The 24,570-nt window shown below is 48.4% G+C and overlaps 1 protein-coding gene across 1 annotated transcript in view; it reads right to left on the reverse strand.

Annotated features, from left to right (window-relative positions):
- Window positions 1–24,570, reverse strand: part of C8A (complement C8 alpha chain) — a 447,843-nt gene that overhangs the window by 183,578 nt on the left and 239,695 nt on the right. Inside the window, exon 8 of the mRNA XM_085602506.1 lies at window positions 4,749–4,883. Coding sequence (XP_085458632.1) covers window positions 4,749–4,883 — 135 coding nt within the window. The remainder of the gene's footprint in view (window positions 1–4,748; window positions 4,884–24,570) is intronic.

The following is a 24,570-nucleotide window of genomic DNA, read 5'->3' on the forward strand; positions in this document are numbered from 1 at the left end:
AAGATCACCCTAAATATCAGATTGTGAAATGTGACTGGGATGTAGTTTTTCCAGTTTTGGCATTTGCTTTTACAAGTCATTGTTTTCAGGTGTTTTGGTCTAGTCTGATTTCTTTAATTGAACTGGAGCAGAATTAATAATTCCAGAATGCACTGATTTTCTGCAGAAAAAGAGGTGTTCTGATAACGTGGAGCATTTTGGTAATCTTATATCTGGCTAGGGTACATTTTATTGGCTTTTGTGAGCAAGAGCGATTACATCCCTGTTGAAGAGTAAACAGTTTTACCTAGCCTTGCAAAGGTTCTAATCATCTTTATCCTCAGCCACATCTGGAGGTAACCTTAAAGTAGTATGCGCATTAGCAGAGCACTAGTCAGCTCCATAAAGAGCCACCGAAATTGCTGTGTTTTGAGCCATAGGGTAATTAAGTGTCACTCTGTGCTATGTCGGTCAAAATAATATGGAAACATTCACACATTTGGGACTTTTAGACATATGAGTTAGTGCTTAGGGGGCAAATTGGATTTAAACTATTTTTAGCAACAATGGCCTCATGTCCAAAAATCACAAGGCGTGTGACCACAAAATGCCTATCATTATGTACCGTCTGAGCTCAGAGAAGGCTGGGCTGGGCCACTCCTCTTTTGCCTAACCCTAGCTGAAGGTACTGTACCCCATACCCCCATGGCCTACTGTCCCTGCACTGTTCTCTGTCCCTGCCCCTCCACTGCCTGCTGTCCCTGCACTGCAGGCTGTCCCTGTGCCGCCTGCTCTCCCTGAGCTGCTTGATGTCCCTGAGCTGCCTGCTGTCCCTGCGCTGCCTGCTGTCCCTGCACCGCCTGCTGTCCCTGCACTGCCTACTGACAATGCGCTGCTTGCTGTCCCTCTGCCACCTTCTGTCCCTGCCCTTGCACTGACTGCTGTCCATGCCCTGCCTGCTGCCCCTGCCCAGCCTGCTGCCCCTGAGCTGGCTTCTGTCCCTGTGCTGCCTGCTGTCCCTGTGCCACCTGCTGTCCCTGCACCACCTGCTGTCCCTGCACTGCTTGCTGTCCATGCTCCTGCACTGCCTACTATCCTTGTGCCCCCTGCACTAGGACCACAACCAGGACCACCAACGAAGGCTGCAGTTCGACCACACAGTGGATGAATGCAGCAAGTGTGCTGCCAATGCACCGTCGGTTGTACAACGCCCAGTGCCAGGACATCTGGCCCTCCCGCCACCAGATGGTACACCGCCAAGTAACTCCTGGACCTTGGCCCCAGATGTTAAAACAGCTGTGTCTCCTCTTCCCCACGATCCACCAAAGGACCATTCACCTGCCGACACTTCTCTTGTGACACAACCTACAGAAGATCCTGCCCCACTCCTGCCCACAACACCACCCCATGACTGCTCCATTGCATCTTACTCAGTGCCATCTCACTCTGCAGACACGCTACAGAAATCTGGGACGCCATTATCACCCTCTCCATAGATGTTGCCTTCATCACTGAAATGTGGCTCAACTCCTCCTCTAACCCTAACATCAACTTCCTACTACAAACAGATACAAAGTCCATGATAAGGGGCACCCTCCCCTACAGACCCCCGGGACCCCAAGAAACATTCTGCAACACTATCCCCTCATAGCATCTCAAGCAATCGAATCACACCACTGCATTCTTACTCGGCGACCTCAACTTCAATATTGGCGACCCCAACAACACCAACTCCATCGCCCTCCTGGAGACCCAGAACAACATCGACCTCACACTACTGGTTACTGAACCCCCACACAAAGCCGGACCCACACTCGACCCCATATTCACCTCCAGCAACGGAATGAATTTCAGCCACACCACATAACTCACCTGGACTGACCACACCATCGTACACTTCACCGTCACTGATGCCCAGCACTCTATCACCAGTTAGCAGGTCTCCTCACACCGCAGCTGGAGCTAGGTCACCAAAGCTCAGGGGTCACAGACCCTCGCCACCTCTCAACCCAAGGCCTCAACAGACCTCAAGCAGACAGTCCAGAACCTTTCCACTTGCACCGACAGAGTCACCTCGCTGAAACGTACTAAAACGAACAAGAGCCCCAAACAAGGCAGCTGGTACACCCCAGAACTGAGGACCACCAAGCGTGTTGACATGGTCTACCACAACACCCTCATCAACAGACTCCACAGCATAGGCATACAGCAAGACGCTGTCAAGTGGATCACCTCCTTCTTTACAGGATGCACACAGAGAATCCGACTGCCTCCCTTCATCTCCTCACCCAAAGAAATGTGGGGTACCACAAGGATCATCACTCGGCTACACCCTGTTCAACATCTACATGCCCCCCTCGCAGATGTCTTCTGATCCCACTGACTCAACATAATCTCCTACGCAGACAACTCTCAACTGATCCTCTCACTCACTAAGGACCCTGCCAACACCAAAACCAACTTCGCAACGCCATGACCAACGCAGCCAAATGGATAAGATACAACTACCTTCAACTCAACTCTAACAAAATTGAAGTGCTAATCTTCGGGAAGAACACCTCTGCATGGTACCACAGGTCATGGCCTGCACAACTCGGACCACACCCACACTTTCCGACCACGCATGCAACCTCTGCATCATCCCTGACAGCCAACTGACCATGAAATGACAAGTTAATGCAGTTGACTCCTCCTGCTTCCACACAAGGCGCATGCTCCTCAGAATCTTAAGATGGATCCCAACCAATATCAGAAACACTGTCACTCAGGCTGTTGTCATCAGCCACCTCAAATACAGCAACTCCCTCCACACTGGCATCTCCATCCAGATCCTCAGAAGACCCCAGAACATACAGAATGCTGCAGCCAGACTCATCCTGGATCTCCCCCACCTGAGGAATCTCCACTGGTGCCCCATCCAGAAAAGATGCCAATTCAAGATCCTCGTGCACTCCTACACAGCCCTCCTCAACCTACGAACTGCCTACCTCAACCATCGACTGAACTTCCACAGGCCCACTAGACACTTATGCTCCTCTTCACTCGCTCTCGCACACACTACCCGCATCCGCCGCACCAGCAGCAGCAGCCGCTCTTTCTCCTACATCACAGCCAAGACCTGGAATAACCTTTCCCTCCAGCTCTGTATGGCCCCCTTGCTGGCAGACTTCAGAAAGAGACTCAGGACATGGCTCTTCAAGGGAGAAACAGAATCCAGATACCCCTATAGGTGACAGACTTTGTGCTTTACAAATGCTGATTGATTGATTGATACAAAAGCCATTTTATGAGTTGGAAAACTGTTTCAACTTATAAAAGGACTTTTGATATCCTTTTCAATTCGCAAATAATAGGGGTCGTGAAAGGAGCATCCAGTCTCCCATTTCCGATTCTGAAAGGAATTTATCAATAATTTATTACTGCAATTATAGTCACAAACCATTGATGAGCAACTGATCCCTGAGTAGGGGTGGTAACTGATTTGTAAAGTGAAAGTGATCACCAGAGGAACCCTTTCCCTTAGGGAACTGTGTTGGCATCCTTAGGGAAGAAGGCCAAAGGGTCACTGCTTTCTTCCCCTCATATTTCCCAGAGCACATATTTTTCTAAAAGCAGCACTAGTTCCTTTAAGGAACACACAATAAATTAAAAAAAATAATTGTTTCTATTTTGGAATGCAGTTATAGGGATGGGGGAGTGCTGTCATTTTGAGACACCCTGCAACTCAGTATTATGTGAACCAACCACATAGTACATAGATCGGATTCCAAAAATACTACGCCATTCACATAAAGTCTATGAGCAATTTGCAACCACTTTTTGTGAATGAAATAATAATACATCAGGTCCCTAACTTGCAGAAGGAGATGGTTGCCAATTGTGCTCACTCCTTGTTTGCAGTCCTGTCTGGTGGTAAGGACCTGTAGAAATCTGCATATGGCATAATAATACAAACTTTAAACTAATTACAAAACAGCCTGGTAAATAGTGATGTTTCTCCGGTATTTGCATAGCTTCAGCCTCTGGTCAAGTTGTGCATACTGTCTACTATTTAGCCAGCCACTAGTTGAAAAATGAAGGTTATTTTCTATTTGAACGGCTTGCTTCCAAACAGTATATCAATTCTGCTGTTTAATCAGTAGTTATAAAAATAATTATGTTTTTATTGCTGTTTGAAAGATGACCTCCTGCCAAATGGCTCATAATGTCTGCTATTTAGCCATCAGCTGGGTCAATGGTTACATTTCTTTGCTATTTCCAAGGTCACAAGCCAGATAGTACATCATCTCTGCTATTCAACCAGCAGCCAGGTAAATAATGAAGTTTATTTGCTATTTGCATGGATGCTGGTCATATTGTACATACTGTCTGCTATTTCGCCAGCAGATTGCTAAAGAGTGAAGTTTCTTTAATATCTGCTTGACCCCAGGCCAAGCAGTACATAAAATCTATTAGTTAGCCACAGGCCAGGGAAACAGTAACGTTTCTTTACTATTTGCATGGATGATGGCCGAGTAGCATAACTCTACTATTTAGCCAAATAGCATCCAGTTAAGTAGCAAAGATAATTCACTATCTACCTGGCAGCTGGTAAATAGATATTTATAATATTCACATATAACGATAGACAAAAAAAGATGGATGGATGGATGGATGGATGGACGGATGGGTGGATGGATGGATGGGTGGATGGATGGGTTGGGTGGGTGGATGGATGGATGGATGGATCAGAAGCTACTGGCTTGATATTTTATGAATAACATTCTTACCTTTGGAATATGTTCCAGATTTTTCACACCGTTTATGCGAAGCAGTTATTGTTCCTTCAATAGCTCCATCTTCAGTGGTGGCCGAAAGCCCAATGGATATACCTGCACAGTCACTCATTGATTTAGAAGTCACACCTAAAGGGGAAATATAAGAGACAATAGAAAATTATACAATGAAAGAAGGCTGGTCTTTATAAACTGTATTCTAGGAAAATATTGTCCTTCCTTTCATATAAAGAGAAAGGCTTGTTGCATGAAGTGACATTAAGGCCCTCATTATGATGGGATTACAGGGGGTGCAGTGTTTACACACAGTGTTCATGGGTTCAGGAATACTGCATATTTTAGCAGGTACAAATCTAGCAGTTCACATCTGAAGGACTCTCTCCTCGATACAATACTGCAAATATGAGTTTAAATATGGAAACACCTATTCCTATATGTAATTCCTAACTGCATGGGGGACAAAAGGGCTTAATTTGAGCTGGTTTCTGGTGGAGTCCACAGGCACTCATTTGTGGAGACCGGCACTTATTTTTCCTCATCAGACATTTACAGAGTGTAAGAGAGGGAAAAACATACAAAGCTGAAAGACGGTGGAGGAGAAAGATGGGAAATCATCACTAAGGGAGAAAACAAGAACCTGCAAGAGTGAGATAAAGGGTAAGGGGCATGATGTAGATTAAGGATTACGCAGCCTTGGTATTCGGCCCGTGGACCTTTAAGTGCATTGGCTGTGGCTTCAAAGCAGATCTTTGGGCACCTGCAGTCATTCTTTTTAAATTAGGCACTGCTAATGAGGATATACCCTGGTAATAGTGGGACCCATTGCCACGGGTACCCGGGATAGTAGCAAAAGGACAAGCATTATATAAATGAGGATTTAAGGGTTAATAGTCAGTTGTGGATAAAGATGGCTAGCAAGTAATACAATGGTCAAAGGTACATTTTAGATATTAGACAGGGAGCATAATTTCCATATCAAAGTAGGCACTCATCTCTAATCTGCATGTGTGCACAGGCGTGCAAGGTTGATACTCGGTGTGTGAGCCCGATCTACAAAGAAGTTGCATAAAATCTGCAGAACATACACCAACTCTGTAAAACCGTAGCACGGGTATTCAGATATTGAATTGTATTGTTGATAGGAGCATAGCCCCAGTCTGTACTGTGCTCATCTGTGAGACAATGCAAATTGGTGCAATGTGCACAGCATCCTTTGTCACAGAGTTAAATGATGTCATAAACACATCATCATCTTTGAAGGCAAGTAGCCACTGCCAAACATCAAAGGCATCTTGGTACACTTGCACAATTGCACCTCCATTGGGATGATGTGTCCTTACCTGCCACTGTCTTGTCATCACATGAGGTCACCCATGAGGTAGAGATTAAAGACAATTTCATTTATCTCATTTACATTAACTTGTGTATGTAACGATAAGTGATATGTGCCCATTGTGAAGGCATGAAGGGATTCGCATTCGAAAAAAGGACAACACCAAATTTACGCATAACGGGGTGGGGAGGGGGGTAATATCGCCAAATTGGCAATGCGAAAAGAGACATGATCTAGCCAGAGTATTCTAGTTTAGAATCACCTGAAAGTTTGTTTAACACTTAAAAAATATATCCAGATAACCAAGTCTAACAAAATGCATGTTAATGTATCAAAAGACATCCATAATCAATAAAAAAATACCCTCTTTCAGACATCAAGCACACCTCTGTGCCCACACCAAAGCCTTAATATCTGGTGCACTCATTATCCTGAACTGTAAGTGATACTTGACACATCTACATGTACAAAACAATGTCCACATCTGGTTATCTACAACAAGTCAACACACATTTCGCCACCTTCTTCAGGATATAGTATGACCCTCCTGATTATTTCATGCGAAGCAGTCCAACGGTTCCCAAGGACAATACCAAAAAGTGTAATGCACAATTTGACATTCCTTTTATACTACCCAGTAATCCGTTTAGAATAGTGCAAACAGTTTAAAATGGGAAACAAGTTTACACATACTACATAACCAGTGCAGTCATAATATCCGCGGACACGCAGGAATGAATGATACATTGAATTCAAGAAATACACTTATGCCACCCCCTACACAAAAAGACACCAAAAGTAGCAGCCAAAACCACTACTAATATTGTTTAACTAGTTAACTGAAATATATTTCCAGCATTTAATTACATATAAAAGACCAATATTAACTTAAATCATGATTCTTGTTGATCACTGAGGGGTGGTTCACAACAATTCCAAATGTATTATTAGCTATGGTCATTGTAGGCCTTGTTACTATGTTAATTATATATTCTTATAAATCCTACCATGCATTCAAGTCCAAACACAGGACTTGTTCCAGCACTGTTTCCTCTTGATTCCAGGCACATTGTATAACCATCTTATTTTATGAGTTAAACCGTACAGAGAGGCTGCTCTCTGTTGCCTCACTCTAGGGGTGGCCTCCCTCACCTGCAGCCAACGTGGCAGTGCTTTATGCGCCTACCTTACTCCTTCTTTTACCACCAACCGGAGCCATCTGGAGTGAGACCGTCCTCCCCAGCCAAAGCCTATTCACATGCCCAAAGTCTATCTGCCCTTGACCCTCGTGCTGTTTCTTGTACAACGTGGCTGGTGACAGGAAGGACCCACTTTGAAATCAGTCGGATCTCCCCTGCGACACTCAGAAACCTGTATAGGGCCGCCTGAGTCCCAGCACCTCCTGAGGCTCCACCGGCATAAACCGGTATTGACTGACCACATGGGCTCAGGATCTAATGCTCGTTCCCTCTACTCCTGACGCCCTGCTTTTCTGCAGACTTCATGTTTGTGCCCCAGAGCAGTAATCTTGCTAGAGCCCTGTATATCTGCGGACCTCAGAACTTGTGCCCCAGACCAGTGATCCTCACAGCCAGATTCCCTCCCGCAGCCTCCCTAAGCTTTCTCCTGGCCCTAACGATCTCCTTCTCCCTACAGTATGGCAGGGCGTTGCCTAAATACAACAGGGGGCAACTCCTACACCATTGTTTATCCTCCTAATCTCTCCAAGACCGTTGCCAAAACCTTCAAACACTCCGTTCTGAAAAGACACCCTGAGACCCTGATATCTGACCTGCGCTATAGCACTGACAAGGGCACAATTATTAATGACCTCATATTCTACTCCAGAAAAACTTCCTTATGGCGCGCAGCCATTTTGAACCTCCTTTACGTACACAAATCCAGGAACATTAAGTACGGCACCAAGCTCACGAGCGCGCCCTATTTAAATTTGCGAGCTGACCTTACCATCACCTTATACAAAAACTGCATTGTCCGGGTCCAAGCACCAAACAAAGACCTCAACAAATTTGCGGACATTTTCACCACCTTCGAAAAACACGTGCACAACCCTAATCCCTCCACGCTCCTCCAGCACCAGCTTTCATCACCCGACCCCCTCCTTCGCTCCGATCAACGCAGCCCAAAGGGCAAGGGTAAAAGCCCCCTGTTAAGCCCCACCAAAAATCCAACCACTCCCCCTCACCCCCCCATCCCTTCCTATGGCGCAGACTAGACCAACGCAACGCATACCGTTCCCCACTCTAAACGGCTCTCTAGGCAATGTCACCCATAATCTGCTAGGGAATTTCCCTCCACTTCCACACAACCTCCGCCACCTCTCAAGGAGACCATGTCGCCGCCCCCTTCCTCCAACCCACGCTCCTCCCCCACACCCATAGTGACTAATACGCTAGACACCTGCTGGGCAGCAAACACCCACCCCAATGATCCCGCGACCTGTCTGCCGAGCACGCCTAGCCACTGCTAATCTCGTCCCATAATGCTTTGCAGGGCCTTTGGTTGGGATTGTATTTTTGCCAATAACTGTGCTTCGTGGTTGTCCTAAGAGGATGGGAACACCACCGAAGATGTGCTCTTTGTTTTCAAGGCATCTGCTTGGTTCTCTCCCTAGGTTAGGGAGGATCCCAAAATCATCACCTCTCTCACTGCTTGCAGAATTTTCACTTTTGGTAAATGGCTATATGCATTTTAGCATGTAAAGAAAGGGATACTTGTTATTTTACCAAAAGTATATGAGGTCTCAGTTGCGGAATTCACACAGTTTTTGTGTTTTTGTTCAACTTCGTTCCGCGTAGTAGTACTCCACTACGCCCACTACGCCCACCCTTCTACCACCCCCCAGGTATGAATGACACCTTCACTGACCACCTCATGGCTATCATTAGAGCTGAGGTTTCCCCCAATTCTAATGAAATTTTCCTCTGTTACTTCAATCTGCACTGGAACGACTTCAATCTGCACTGGAACGACCTCAAGGACCCTCTGATAAACACCATCAAATACTTCCTGGCCGACCAAGCCCTTACCCAAGCCTGCACATTCCCAACACACACAAAAGGCGCCACTCTAGATTTGGTCATTGCTAGGGAATCAGAGGTCAAGCTTATCTCTATAGACCCATGTGACTGGTCCGATCACCATGCTATTACCTTCCTACTTCCTGGCACCCACAAGACAAGGCCACCACAATCTGTGAATCCAAAACTTTGGGTTAGGGACACAAAGAGCCTAGATCTCGTGAAATTGGCTGCATGCTCGCGAGATTGACCTCCTACCCCCCCAAATATCTCCACAGTCAGCAACCTCACAGAACACTACACCTCAACTATGTCTAACATACTCAATGACTTGCCCCGCTAAAGCTAAAAAGAAACCAAATCAAAAACAGAAACCCCTGGTTCACCGGATCCCTCAACTATAAAAGGAGAACCCTCCGGCAGACAGAAAGAAACTGGAGACAGCACCCCTCAGCCTCCTACTTAAAATGTCTCCGTTAGACCAGAAATGCATATAATAGGAACACCCTCAATTCAAAAAAAGAATTCATCAGAACTGGACAACGCCAAGAACAGACCCCACAAGCTCTTTGAAATGATCAAACACCAATCTAAAAAAGTGGCTAAAACCTCCAAAGAAATCCCTAAATTTCCAATATCATGCAAAGAATTCTCCTCCTTTTTCGCTGACAAAATTACTGCCCTAGGAAATGAACTTAGATCCGCCACCTACACCCAACCCCCTCCTGACCTGCCTCATCTCTCCACGCTGCTCCCCCAGACATCACCCAAAAACCAAGCGCACTGGTCCAACTTCAAAGTATATGACAACCATTCCGTCTCGGAAATTCTATCCTCCTTAAATCCAAACAACCACTTTAATGACCCACTCCCCTCCAACTGTTTGGCCGCCCAATCTATCATTTTTATTTGGACTGCAATAATCAGCGCCTCCCATCTACAGGGGTCGATACCTGACTCTCTAAAAGCCGGTGGAGTAATCGCTGTTTGAAAAAAACCTACGCTGAATCCTGCCTCTCAGGACAACTTTAGACCTATATCCAATATCCCACTCCTAGCACAAGTTCTGGAGAAATGTGTACAACTTCAAATGAACCAACCTATCACCAACTTCAACCTACTAGACGATTTCCAATCCGGGTTCATGCCCGGGTACAGCACTGAAACCACCATTCTCCATATCATGGATGATGCTCTTCAAGCCCCTGACCAAGGCAAAACCTGTCTCCTAATCCTTTTAAATCTATCCTCAGCTTTCAATACGGTCAACCACGAGAAACTTCTTGGTCGCCTCAAACTCAGGATGGGACTGGATAGCTCCATGCTGGAATGGTTTAGATCCTTCCTCCAGAACCACTCACAGAGATTATTAATCAATGGTAACCTATCCGCTCCCTCTCCGATTACGGTCGGAGTCCCCCAAGGATCAACCCTTTCCCCTACCCTCTTCAATCTTTACCTTTGTCATGATCGCAGCCCGGTAATGCGCTGATCACCGAGGCAACGGTCTCCCGACCACTATCGCGAACTCCGTGAGCAACTACACTTCCCATGAAGCCCGAGGGGAGCACGCCTCACGTGATGACCGTAACACGCAGAAGACCGGATATAGGCCGAGAAGCCTAGGGGGGCGGTGCCGAAGATTACCGGATGTATTCCTGATCGCGTTGCCTGCAGTCCACATCGGCACACGTCTTCGTCCTCAAGTTACTAGTCTTTGCCCAAGGATTTCCGGGCCCTTCCGACCTCCGAGTGCACGCTCCTTTGCTCGAAACACTGCCCAAGCATCGAGTTGCAGCGCGAGCACCAACAATCACGCCCAAGGATTTCCGGGCCACATACCGCCGAGTGCGCGCTCCTCTGCTCACTGACCTCAGAGCATTGAGTAGAAGCGCGAGCACCGGATTTCTACACCCGCAAGGCTCCGAGCTCCAACAGTATCATTTGTGCTCCTCTGCCCCTTCTTTCCGGATATTGAGTGGTAGCGCGTGAGCCCTCCACCGGCAACCAGCAGAATTCCAGATTCGGAACGGCGGCGGCGTTGCTCCTCAAGCCCCAGGAGTTCCGGCCCAAGAGATTTTCCCCTTAAGTGTCCCTCGGCGACCCGGCCGCTCCAGAAACGCTGCTTTCCCCGTGAGTACAACGGGGCAGTTGCGCTAACTGACAAGAGGGAGAATATTCAGGTTTTCGTTACCCCAAAGAGACAGAGGCGACGGGGCATGAACCTCAAGCTGTATTGAGCTGCACTTTGTCCCATGAAACACGCTCCTCTCATTTCTACGTGTTCCTCTAACCTGTCCCACTGCACGCTCAGGGCCACCCACTAGTGCTCATTAAACTGGCAAGTGGAACTGGCAGCACGTCATAGGAGGACACTGGTAGCGGGAGGTGGTGGCAGGTAAGGCGGGTGAAAGCATAGAGCATGCTCCAAGTGGGGAGGAGGTGAGATCGTTATTTATCTCATGGTATACTTGTCTCTTTACAGGTCTCTCTCCCTGCCGTCCCTACCCTTCCTTCCCTCGCTCACCAGTCTCCTTAGTCCGAGAGTATTATACCTATTCCGGACTGGGGGCAGATGGGAGGTGGACCCCTATAGAGCATCAGCGCCATCCCGAGGAGAAGACCCCGAGGCTCCACGACAGAAATCTTCAGCCCACGAATTCATTCTCCTCCTGATCGCGCTGACATAGGGTCATGGCCACGCTAGAAGATGTGGTAGCAGCCTTGGCACAAGTGCAGGTGGAGCGCGGATAGATAGACTCCAGTGAAATTCCTTTGATGCAGGAAACGTCTTGCCTACACAAATTCCCCAGGTAGTGGCAGAGATGCCTGCTCACGTCCCTTTGGCCCCTCCTGAACGGTTTCACGGAGACATACAAAAGGTGCAGGTCTTCTTGACGCAAATCCTACTACACTTCCACTGCAAACTCAAGCTCTTCCTTACAAACCAGTCAAGGGTGGCTTTCCTTATCTCCTACCTGGTGGGAGACGCCGCACAATGGGCCGTCCCTATTGTCAGAAGAGATGACGCCCTGCTTTACGATTGGGACTCCTTTCGTGTGGAGTTTGAGAAAACCTTTGATAGACAGGCCGACACCTTCTCCGCGGACTGCGACCTACTTGATCTCAAACAAGGCAGTTCCGACTTCATCGGTTACCTAAACAACTTTCGGCGATTAGTGGTGGAAACGGACTGGCCCGAATCAAAGCAGTCTGCCATTTTCTACAGAGGTTTAACGGAAGAGCTGAAAGACGTCATAGCCCAAATCGACCCTCAACCTCGTACTTGTGCAGCCATGATTGAATTAGCCTCCCGGCTGGAATACCGGCTCAGAGAAAGAAGAGGGGATCATAAACGGAAAGAGAGACTTCCCTCATCCGCCGAATACGCCCGTGCTCCGGAACATGCATCACCTCGGGCCGAACCTATGGAGATCGGAACGATGAGAGCATCGTTGACGTTGAGCGAACGGGATCACCGCCGAAAACAGGGCCTCTGCCTATACTGTGGCAAAAAAGGCCACTTTCTTCGAGAGTGCCCCGTTCGACCCAAGAACAACAGATTTTGCACAGGGCATGCCGTAACAGTAACTGGAGACGGAGCGGCGGGAAACTCAAGTGCTTGAAGGCCCTTGAAGGGAAGCCTCCAAGCGTTCACTCCATCCCTTCCCTAGAGTCAGAGGCTACCAAGGAACCCGATCATTTTTTCATCACAGTGGACATAGTGATAAACCAGCACTCCCAGCCTGTCCGGGCTATGATCGACTCCGGTGCGACCGGATGTTTTCTGGATAGAACGGAAGCTAAACGACTAGGAGTCCAGCTCCTCACCAAGCAAACGCCAGAACTCATCTATGCTGTAGACGGCAAAGAGCTAGAATCCGGACCCATACGGTACGTTACGCCGTCCATCTGGGTTGCCATAGGGGGGGAGCATAGCGAATGGATTACCCTTAATATAATCCAAGCTCCTCGGTGTAAACTAATCCTGGGGTTACCATGGCTGAGAAGACATGAGCCTACCATAGAATGGTCGACAAACACGATATCCTTCTGCTCCGCCTTTTGTCAACTCCACTGTAGACACCCCGATGCCTCGCCGGTCCAGGTCACAGCGTCCTCACAACACGTTGCCACCGCCGCCGAGAAAGACGTAGCGCTCCCAGAATGGTATGCCCCATATAAGGAAGTTTTCGATAAAGAGAAGGAGTGGAATTACCTCCACATCGGGAGTACGACTGTCGCATAGACTTAGTACCCGGAGCCATTGTCCCGTGCGGCAGGATTTACGCCCTCACGGGTACAGAAACCTGCCATCTTCGAGAGTACTTGGACACCTACCTCACATTAGAATTCATTCGTCCATCAAGGTCACCAGCAGCATCCCCGCTCTTTTTCATGCCAAAGACCAACGGCGAGTTATGCTGCTCCATAGACTATCGCACCCTCAATTCCATAACCATCAAAAATCAATACCCGTTGCCTTTAATCCCGGTTTTGTTGGAACAGGTGCGGGAAGCACGTCTATATACCAAGCTCGACCTCCGAGGAGCGTACCATTTGGTGAGAATGAGAGAGGGCGACGAATGGAAAACCGCCTTTAAAACGCGGTTTGGCCTATTTGAATATTTGGTAATGCCCTTTGGGCTATGTAACGCCCTGGCTGCGTTTTAATTTTTCCTCAATGAGGTATTGAGGGACTTCTTGGATAAATTCGTCGTGGTGTACATCGACGACATCCTGATCTTCTCAGCCAATCAGAAAGAACATGTCGTCCATGTGGGGCTAGTGCTACGAGCAATGAAAGAACATCGGTTATTTTGTAAGCTCACTAAATGCGAGTTCCATGTGACCACCGTAGAATTCCTCGGCATCCTGTTGACTCCGGATGGTCAAGTCATGACAGACCGAAAAGTACAAGCAGTGGCTAACTGGCCTCAACCACGAACGGTGAAGGACGTACAAAGCTTTCTCGGCTTCTCAAACTTTTATCGAAGATTCATTCACCACTTCTCACAGATGGTTGCCCCTCTCACCAGGGTGACGCGTAAAGGAGTCCCATTCGCCTGGTCCCCAGAGGCACAAACAGCTTTTGAGCAGCTCAAGACCGCCTTCACTTCCGCTCCCGTATTACGACACACCAAACCCGACCTTCCTTTCATCGTGGAGGCTGACGCCTCAGACGTGGCTGTGGGAGCCATTCTATCGCAACGGCATCCCGACACTGGACAGCTCCATCCAGTCGCCTATATGTCCAGGAAACTGAATCACGCCGAGCACAATTACACCATCTCCGAAAAGGAGTTACTTGCCATCAAGGAGGCGTTCCTGGAGTGGCGACACTGGTTGATGGGCGCTCAACATCAAGTAACCGTTTACACGGACCACCGGAACCTCCAGTTCCTGCGGTCAGCTCAACATCTCTCCCAACGTCAGAAGAGATGGATGCTCTTCTTCGCGGAATATCATTTCCTCGTCACGTACCGACTCGGAACACAGAATAAGAAGGCCGATGCCTTGTCACGACAGGGAACGATCTCTCTCTCCACGGTGGATCCGGATCAACCCATTTTGTCGCCGGACAAGGTAGTGGGAAGAGTGGAAACTGAGTCTTTCGTGCTTAGTGAGAAACGTGGAATAAAGACGTTCGCTTGGACTTCCTGGTTAAGGAGCCACAAGGAATGGCGTATGCAGCAGGGTCTACCCATGTGTGGCTCAAGAGTGTTGATTCCTACCCTCCGGCTCCGTAAAATCGTCTTCGCCTGGTGTCACGAGCTGCCCTGTGCGGGACATATGGGGGGAACAAAAATCCTGGAAAAAGTTCTGAGACAATTCTGGTGGCCTATGGTCCGACCGGACATCTTGCAGTGGGTGAAAAAGTGCACCATATGCGCTCAAATGAAAACCGATCATCATAAAAGACAAGGCCTCCTGCTTCCCCTACCAACCCCGATGAATCCATGGGAAAGAATTTCAGTCAATTTTATAGTGGGACTACCAAAGGACCAAAACTGTTCGGCTATAGTCGTGGTGGTAGACTACCTCACTAAAATGGGACACTTTATAGCATGCAAGCAGGTACCTACGGCTGGCGCTTTGGCGAAACTCTTGATAGTCCACGTAGTGTGTCTCCATGGCCTTCCACTCGGGATCGTGTCGGACAGAGGTTCCCAATTTACAGCTCATTTTTGGAGGGTCTGGTGTGACGAGCTAGGCATTCAATCATCCCTGTCCACGAGCTTCCATCCCCAAACAGATGGACAAACGGAGCGGCTCAACCAGACATTAAAACTGTACCTGCGCTGCTACGTGGACAACGCATCTGAAGCATGGGTGGACTGGTTATGGGTGGCAGAAATTGCGTTTAATAGCACTATACACACCTCCACTCAACAAACACCTTTTTTTCTCTCGTCAGGGTATCACCCCCGTTTCACCCCATTCTTACTTCCTCGCACACACGTCAGCCTTCCAGACTTGCAGAGCAGGCTTACTACGATTTGCTCGTCCCTCGTTAAGGCCCGCGCGCACCTCCGGTTAGCAAAGTCACGTTACATGGCTCAAGCCGACAAACACCACAGGCCCAATCCCGAGTATCACAAAGGGGATAGGGTATGGTTGTCCACTAAGAACATCAGATTCAGAAAAGCAAGTGTGTTCAATCCGAAATTCATTGGCCCCTACCCAGTGATTCGACATGTGAACCCCGTGGCGGTGCAGTTGCGACTCCCTCCGCGGCTGCGCATCCACCCGGTTTTCCACGTCTCGTTGCTTAAGCCCTCGCTCTGCCCGGTTCGAAAGGTCCCTCCTCCCGTGTGGGTGCAGCAGGAACGTGAATACATTGTGAGACGGGTGCTGGATTCCAAGCTGGTGCTGGGTAGGTTATGGTACCTGCTGGCCTGGAAGAGTTATGGGCCTGAGGAAAATTCTTGGGAACCTGCTACGGCGGTTCATGCGGATCGCTTGGTGACCGCCTTTCACCGCCGCTGTCCTGCCAAACCCGGGGCTGCTCTCAGCGCCTGTGGTGGCGTGAGGGGGGGTGTACTGTCATGATCGCAGCCCGGTAATGCGCTGATCACCGAGGCAACGGTCTCCCGACCACTATCCCCCCAAATATCTCCACAGTCAGAAACCTCACAGAACACTACACCTCAACTATGTCTAACATACTCAATGACATGCCCTGCTAAAGCTAAAAAAAAAACAAATCAAAAACAGAAACCCCTGGTTCACCGGATCCCTCAACTATAAAAGGAGAACCCTCCGGCAGACAGAAAGAAACTGGAGACAGCACCCCTCAGCCTCCCACTTAAAATTTCTCCGTTAGACCAGAAATGCATATAATAGGAACACCCTCAATTCAAAAAAAGAATTCTGCAGAACTGGACAACGCCAAGAACAGACCCTACAAGCTCTTTGAAATGGTCAAACACCAATCTAAAAAAGTGGCTAAAACCTCCAAAGAAATCCCTAAATTTCCAATATCATGCAAAGAATTCTCCTCCTTTTTCGCTGACAAAATTACTGCCCTAGGAAATGAACTTAGATCCGCTACCTACACCCAACCCCCTCTGGACCTGCCTCATCTCTCCGCGCTGCTCCCCCAGACATCACCCAAAAACCAAGTGCACTGGTCCAACTTCAAAGTATATGACAACCATTCCGTCTCGGAAATTCTATCCTCCTTAAACCCAAACAACCACTTTAATGACCCACTCCCCTCCAACTGTTTGTCCGCCCAATCTATCATTTTTATTTGGACTGCAATAATCAGCGCCTCCCTTCTACAGGGGTCGATACCTGACTCTCTAAAAGCCAGTGGAGTCATCCCCGTTTTAAAAAAACCTATGCTGAATCCTGCCTCTCAGGACAACTTTAGACCTATATCCAATATCCCACTCCTAGCAAAAGTTCTGGAGAAATGTGTACAACTTCAAATGAACCAACATATCACCAACTTCAGCCTACTAGACAATTTCCAATCCGGGTTCATGCCCGGGCACAGCACTGAAACCACCATTCTCCATATCATGGATGATGCTCTTCAAGCCCCTGACCATGGCAAAACCTGTCTCCTAATCCTTTTAAATCTATCCTCAGCTTTCAATACGGTCAACCACGAGACACTTCTTGGTCGCCTCAAACTCAGGATGGGACTGGATAGCTCCATGCTGGAATGGTTTAGATCCTTCCTCCAGAACCACTCACAGAGATTATTAATCAATGGTAACCTATCAGCTCCCTCTCCGATTATGGTCGGAGTCCCCCAAGGATCAACCCTTTCCCCTACCCTCTTCAATCTTTACCTTTGTCATGATCGCAGCCCGGTAATGCGCTGATCACCGAGGCAACGGTCTCCCGACCACTATCGCGAGCTCCATGAGCAACTACACTTCCCATGAAGCCCGAGGGGAGCACGCCTCATGTGATGACCGTAACACGCAGAAGACCGGATATAGTCCGAGAAGCCTAGGGGGGCGGTGCCGAAGATTCCCGGATGTATTCCTGATCGCATTGCCTGCAGTCCACATCGGCACACGTCTTCGTCCTCAAGTTACTAGTCTTTGCCCAAGGATTTCTGGGCCCTTCCGACCTCCGAGTGCGCGCTCCTTTGCTCAAAACACTGCCCGAGCATCGAGTTGCAGCGCGAGCACCAATGACCACGCCCAAGGATTACCGGGCCACATACCGCCGAGAGCGCGCTCCTCTGCTCACTGACCTCAGAGCATTGAGTAGAAGCGCGAGCACCGGATTTCTACACCCGCAAGGCTCCGAGCGCCAACAGTATCGTTTGCGCTCCTCTGCCCCTTCTTTCCGGGCATTGAGTGGTAGCGCGTGAGCCCTCCACCAGCAACCAGCAGAATTCCAGATTCGGAACGGCGGCGGCGTTGCTCCTCAAGCCCCAGGAGTTCCGGGCTCTGAGAAGGAGTGCTCCCGCCCGAGAGATTTTCCCCTTAAGTGTCCCTTGGCGACCCGGCCGCTCCAGAAACGCTGCTTTCCCCATGAGTACAACGGGGCAGTTGCGCTAACTGACAAGAGGGAGAATATTCAGGTTTTCATCTCCCCAAAGAGACAGAGGCGACGGGGCATGAAGCTCAAGCTGTATTGAGCTGCACTTTGTCCCATGAAACACGCTCCTGTCATTTCTACGTGTTCCTCTAACCTGTCCCACTGCAGGCTCAGGGCCACCCACTAGTGCTGATTAAACTGGCAAGTGGAACTGGCGGCACGTAATAGGAGGACACTGGTAGCGGGAGGTGGTGGCAGGTAAGGCGGGTGAAAGCATAGAGCATGCTCCAAGTGGGGAGGAGGTGAGATCGTTATTTATCTCATGGTATACTTTACTCTTTACAGGTCTCTCTCCCTGCCGTCTCTACCCTTCCTTCCCTCGCTCACCTGTCTCCTTAGTCCGAGAGTATTATACCTATTCCGGACTGGGGGCAGATGGGAGGTGGACCCCTATAGAGCATCAGCGCCATCCCGAGGAGAAGACCCCGAGGCTCCACGACAACCTTGTACCGCTAGCAGAAGTACTGCCCACAGCCAATATCTCATAACACATGTATGCCAATGACACCCATATCTACATCAAAATCTCCTCTCCGGAGGAGATTTTCTCCCTGAATGAGGCCTTGAAATTGACTGTCCAATGGCTCACCTCCAACCAGCTCAAACTAAATGTAGGAAGGTGGAATCTGACTTCATGGTTGCCCCCACTTTTCTCCGGGTGTTTTCATGGTTTTTGACGTATTTTGGCTGGGAACCTGCTAATCAGGTCCCCAGCCTATCTGCTTTCTCTTATAAATTGATTCCAAGTACTATAGGTGCACTCCAGATTGGATTCTCGGGTACCCTTGTAAGTCCCTAGTATATGGTATACTATGTACCCAGAGGCCTACCAGGGAATGAAGCATGTATTATGCCACCCCTGGAAAGCCCTCCAAAATGACACCACAGGTCTGCTACTGCAGCCTGGGTAAGTTGGTGCATGCACCCCTTACTGAGGTATAGGTTCACTATACCTCACCTATCACTGCACATAGAAACCTATCAGTCACCCCTATGGCAGGCCTTATCAATCCTGAAGGCAGGGTGCTTGGTTATATGTGAGAGGTGTGCCCAGGCATGAGCTGAGCCCCTCTGCAGACTTCGGAATCTCTTCTCCGGGGTTGTCAGTGGTGCAGCCTGACCATATACTCTTAAGTGCATTATAAACAAACGGTAAATGCTACCTTTGGACTGGCTGCACGGAAACATGTCATGTTTGGTGTCAAACACCTTGGAATCATACCCCCACACCAGTAATAGGTGTGGGAGTATGATCCCACCCTTCTAGCGGGAGAGACATGACAGCACCGGTAGACCCGGTACCAACTTAACTGAGCCCTGGCATCACAAAATGGATGCTGCAGCCACAGACACAGGTCTGGTCTCCTGCTGCTGACCGAAACTCCGGCAGGGGAGGCCTGGACAATAGGTTTCCTGTCACAGGGAGGTGTAACCACCTCCCAGACAGGCTGATGTGTATTGGGGCTGGGTGGGAGCACTCTCAGAGTGCTTTGAAGTCCTGCAATGGGGGCACGTTTGGTGTCCCTGTGCATTGCCCAGCTCAAACCGGTTCAGGGGCTTCCAGCCCCTGCTCTGGCACAAAACTGGACAAAGGAAACGGGTGTAGCCACCCCTCTTTCCAAACGCTCCCATAGGTGGGTCCCTAGAATTAGTCCAACCCCTTCCTTAGGTATAAGTAAGGAACCCCTGGCAACAGGACTTTAGATATCCCTGGACGAAACTCTGTAGCTGAATCCTGGAACTTTGACGTGCTACTTAAGACTAGAGGACTGAAGAAATCTCCTTTGGGTCAAGGTGTGACTCCCCTGCTTGGCAGGCACCAACGAAGCATTTTACCGGTCTGCATCTCTGAAGCTCCCGCTGGACTCCAAAGTATTTGCAGCCCAGGAAGAGGATTTCCAGACTTCACACTAGCCAACCCGAGTCCCCAGCAAAGCTGAGACCCGCAGCCCTCGTGATTAACGTGGAACCAGAATTCCTGGTCACCGTGCACGTTTGCAAGTGCATTGACTTCCCAACATCTCTTGAAGTTGCACTTTGGGTTACTTGTAGCCCACACCCCGGGCACCATCTGCACCGAAGATTGTGGGCCTACACTCCACAAGTGTTCCGTGAGCCCGCTTCTTGCATTTCAGCTTGAGGCTCCTTCGCAATCCCTGGTCCATCAACTGGTGGGTCCCTGAGAAGGCAACTTTGATTTTCCTTGGACTTCTCTGGCTGCTCCAGATGTGCCCTGACTCCCCACCATGAGGTGAGTCCCTCAGACCTTGCTGGTCTGCACCAAAGCATCTTTCTCCTTTCTGCGTTGGTTGCTGTTGCCAAGGCTTGTTGTGTCCAATCCGGGCACCAACACTGCAGCACCCGACATCCTTTGTGGGACAGCTCAAATACAGCTCCTGGTCATCCTTGACACCTCCTGGTCCTTGTGGCTGAAAAGTCAAGCTTCACCTTCTTCACCTGAAATCACCCAACTTCGGTGGGCATTCGTCTATCATGCCCCTGGTCACTGGCTAGTGACCCAGACTCTGTCCCCTCTGCTTTCAGGTTCTTCTCGACTTTGATCCAGGCTTGGATCTCTTCGGACACTTTGCATCTTCCCGGCAGCAGCACTTCTTCGCCAGCTCCCATGGAAAACGACGAAGCGACCCGACACCATTTGACACCTATGCACCCGGCTTCCCTGGGTGAGGTAACTCGAGTACTCCGGTGCTCCCGTGGGTGTTGACCCTAGAACTTCCTAAGTCCAAGAGGGTTTGGTCCTAAGTCATCTCTAAGTGACCCTAATCTTTAAAAATCTAACCGCAACTTTCCCCAGAGAAGCTAACGGAGCTCGCGGCTGTGTTTCCACACTGCACACGGCTCCCGTGGGTCCCCTGTGTCACTACCTTGGGTGGTTCCTTGGGGTCCCAGCGATTCTACAGGCCCTAGGCCTTGTGTCTAGTTAAGTCGTGGTTCTAATACCACTATTTTAGTACATGGTTTGGCTCGCCCCTAGGGCCTGACGTTTATTTGTGCTATTTTACTGTACTATTTGAAGTGTAACTTATGTGTTTAGACCTCTAGCCTCATAAAGAGACTAGTAGGGTGTGTTTAGAAATAAATACATATATTTTATATATAAACCTGGTGTGGTTGTCTTTCATTTAGCCATTCAAGAGATTATAGACTGGTAAAACAAGCTGCTTTACATTCCTTCAACACTTAGCCTGACGGCTGCTCTCCATAGCTACCATTAGGATAGCTTTCAATTAAGATTGTCTTTAACCTAACATCAATAAGGGGTTGTTTGGACTGGTACAGGGTGCCCACTATAATTAGTGGACAGCATATACCAGGCCAACTTCTCACACTAAATGCACAAAAAACAGAACTCCTTCTAATCTCCCTACCCAAAACAAACCCTGACATTCGGGAATGGACTAAGTCGATCACAGCCCTAAACTGCCCACGAACATAGTGGACTCTGCAAAATAACTTGGAATAACCCTGGACAGCAGCTTGAATATGCATGACCACATCAACTCGGTGGCCAAAAAAGCCATTTCACCTGAGCTATCTAGGAACACTAAAACGTTTCCTTGACACTCCCGACCTAAAAATGGCAGTCCTGGTCCTAGTTATCTCCAGACTCGAATATGGATACTCTACCCTTTCTGGCCTACCCAAGATCTCCCTGGCCCCCTTAAAAGCCTGCCTCAACGCACCCGCCAGACTACTAACAGGTTCTAAAAAATTTGACCACATCTCACCACATCTGAAAGCTCTGAACTAGCTTCCTCTTGAAGCCAGAATCCAACTTAAACTGGCATGTATTACTCACAAAGCTCTATACAGTAAATCCCTGGCATTTCTCGCCCAGAAACTCGTGGTGTCCAGAGGAGCCAGAAACTCCCGGTCCCGCAGAGACCTTTTGCTCCAGCGTATGTGCTTTCGAAAGGAAAAATCCTATAATCCTGCATTCTCTGGGACCGCACCAAGAATATGGAACTCATTCCCGCCCGCCATTATAAGAATTCTGTCTCTGGCATGTTTTAAAAAGGAAGCCAAAACCTTCCTAATGGGCAAATTCCTCTCCTAATTCTTGCATTGCACTCACTTTCACTGTGCCACTGGAATCAAGCTATCCTGGCTGAAGAGGGGTGAAACCCCGAAACCGGTCCTAGGATGCTTGTTTCCGGTCCAGGGAGGGCCTGACTTGGCAGTTCGGGCTGGACTGTTCCTATGAGGCACAGGTCAAGACTGATTTGCATGCGGCCAGGTCTAAACTGGGGTGGCATGGTGAGCAAAAGAAAGATAGATTTAACCGAGATCTCTTGACTGGGGGTGAATGTTTTGATTTTTTCTGCATTCCGTCCATCAACTGTGTGTCTTTTGCTTTCTCGCCCTAAGTGCGCCAGGTATGCCCAGACATGGGTCCTGGGCTCATTGTGCCAATGGAATCAAGCTATCCTGGCTGAAGAGGGGTGAAACCCCGAAACTGGTCCTAGGATGCTTGTTTCCGGCCCAGGGAGGGTCTGACTTGGCAGTCCGGGCTGGACTGTTCCCATGAGGCACAGTGTCAAGACTGATTTGCATACAGCCAGGTCTAAACTGGGATGGCATGGTGAGCAAAAGAATGATGGATTTAACCCAGATCTCTTGACTGGGGGTGAATGTTTTGATTTGTTCTGCATTCCGTCCATCCACTGTGTGTCTTTTGCACTCACCTTCAGTGACCTTGTTTTTTACTCTATTACTACTACAACTTGGACTGACCAGATGCTATCCACCCTGCACCTCCTGGCACTCCACCCTTATATTCTTGGGCCTTCTTTCTAGTAAAATGTTTGTACTTGTTTTTATCCCAAATGTCCCATCCCCCTACCTAAGTCTTATTTGTATACAACCTGTTAACCCTGTAAAGTGCTCTGATACCCTAACGGGTCAAGGCCGCGCTCTATAAAACACAAATAAATAAAGTAAACATTCTGGGATGTAGTTCCACCATTACTTAATCATGAAAGATTTAAAAATCAAAAGACCACGCTCTTCATTCAAATTTTAATCCAAACATCTGAAGTTTCGCGGGAGGTAAACTGAACTGACTCTCTAACCTACACTCCGTTTACCTGCTAGTCACAGGAGTCACACAAGAGAGGTAAAATCACTTCACACTTGCAACACAATAAAGAAAGTAACAATTGTTCTTGGTCTGGGTCAAAAGAAAGTGGCCAAGGTGTTTCACATACGCACAGCAATAAAAAAGCCGTTCTATGTTTGTGGTCTTATTTGATCTGTAGGTCACCATGCGGATAGTCTGACATCACTGACGAACCTGTGGGGGATGGGACTGAAAAGGAGGGACTGGTAATTCACCCTGAGTCAAAGAACCAATCAGAAACACTTTCCCTGTCAACAGAACAGGACAGTACTTCCAGGTGACAGTAAGAAGATGCAGTGGGAAACCAGTCTATGCCTTCTACCTGTACTTGTAAGTTTCTTGCAAAGCGCAGTTCACTTAACATTAGTGTGGACCTGGCATCCTTGGCATGGTTTCTCCCGACTTTTTTGCCTCTGCCTCCTGTATTTTTGCTGTGTGCTGGACTTTGTTTTTGCTGGTTTAGGTGCTTTGGGCACTTTGCCATTGCTGATCAGGTGTCAAAGTGCAAGTGCTCCCTGTAAAAATTATGAAACTGATTGGTTATCCGTGACTGGCAAATTTGATTTACTGGTAAGTTCCTAATAGAGTGCACTGAAGGTGCTGGGGCATGTAAATAAAATGCTACTAGTGGGCTTGCAGCACTGGTTGTGCCACCCATATGAGTATCCCTCTAATTGTGTCTCAGACCTGCAACTGCAGTGCTTGTGAGCACATTTGTTAATTGCAATGTCGACCTGGCAAGTGCACCCAGATGTCAGGCCCTAAACATCCCTTTTCTTACATATAAGGCCCCTCTTAGGTATGCCCAAGGTACCCCCATGAGCAGGGTGCAGTTTATGTGAAAGTAGAACACGTGCTGGAGTGTTTTACTTGTCATGATAGTGACGTTTTGTGCTTTTAGTTTTTCACCATTGAAAGGATGTCTTTCCCATAGGTTAACATGGGAGCTGCTTTGCAACATCATACAAGTGCAACTTTCCATTGGGACAAGATGGAGAAATGGAGTTTAGGCTCAGAATTTAATAACACATCTTTTAGTAATGGTGGTTTTTAAATTGTGCTTTTGAAAATGCCACTACTAGAAAGTACAAGTACTGACAGGGTGAGAGCCTGTATGTAACTGTGCACTGTTCACAAAGTGTCTAGGCTGACACTATACAATCTTTGAAATCATATTGTGCTTTTAATTTGCAAAAAAGAAAAAACATCACATTATCTGGAACGTTTCGCGTT

The sequence above is a fragment of the Triturus cristatus genome, chromosome 4_2 (genome assembly GCF_964204655.1).
Source record: "Triturus cristatus chromosome 4_2, aTriCri1.1, whole genome shotgun sequence".
Taxonomy (NCBI): Eukaryota; Metazoa; Chordata; class Amphibia; order Caudata; family Salamandridae; genus Triturus; species Triturus cristatus.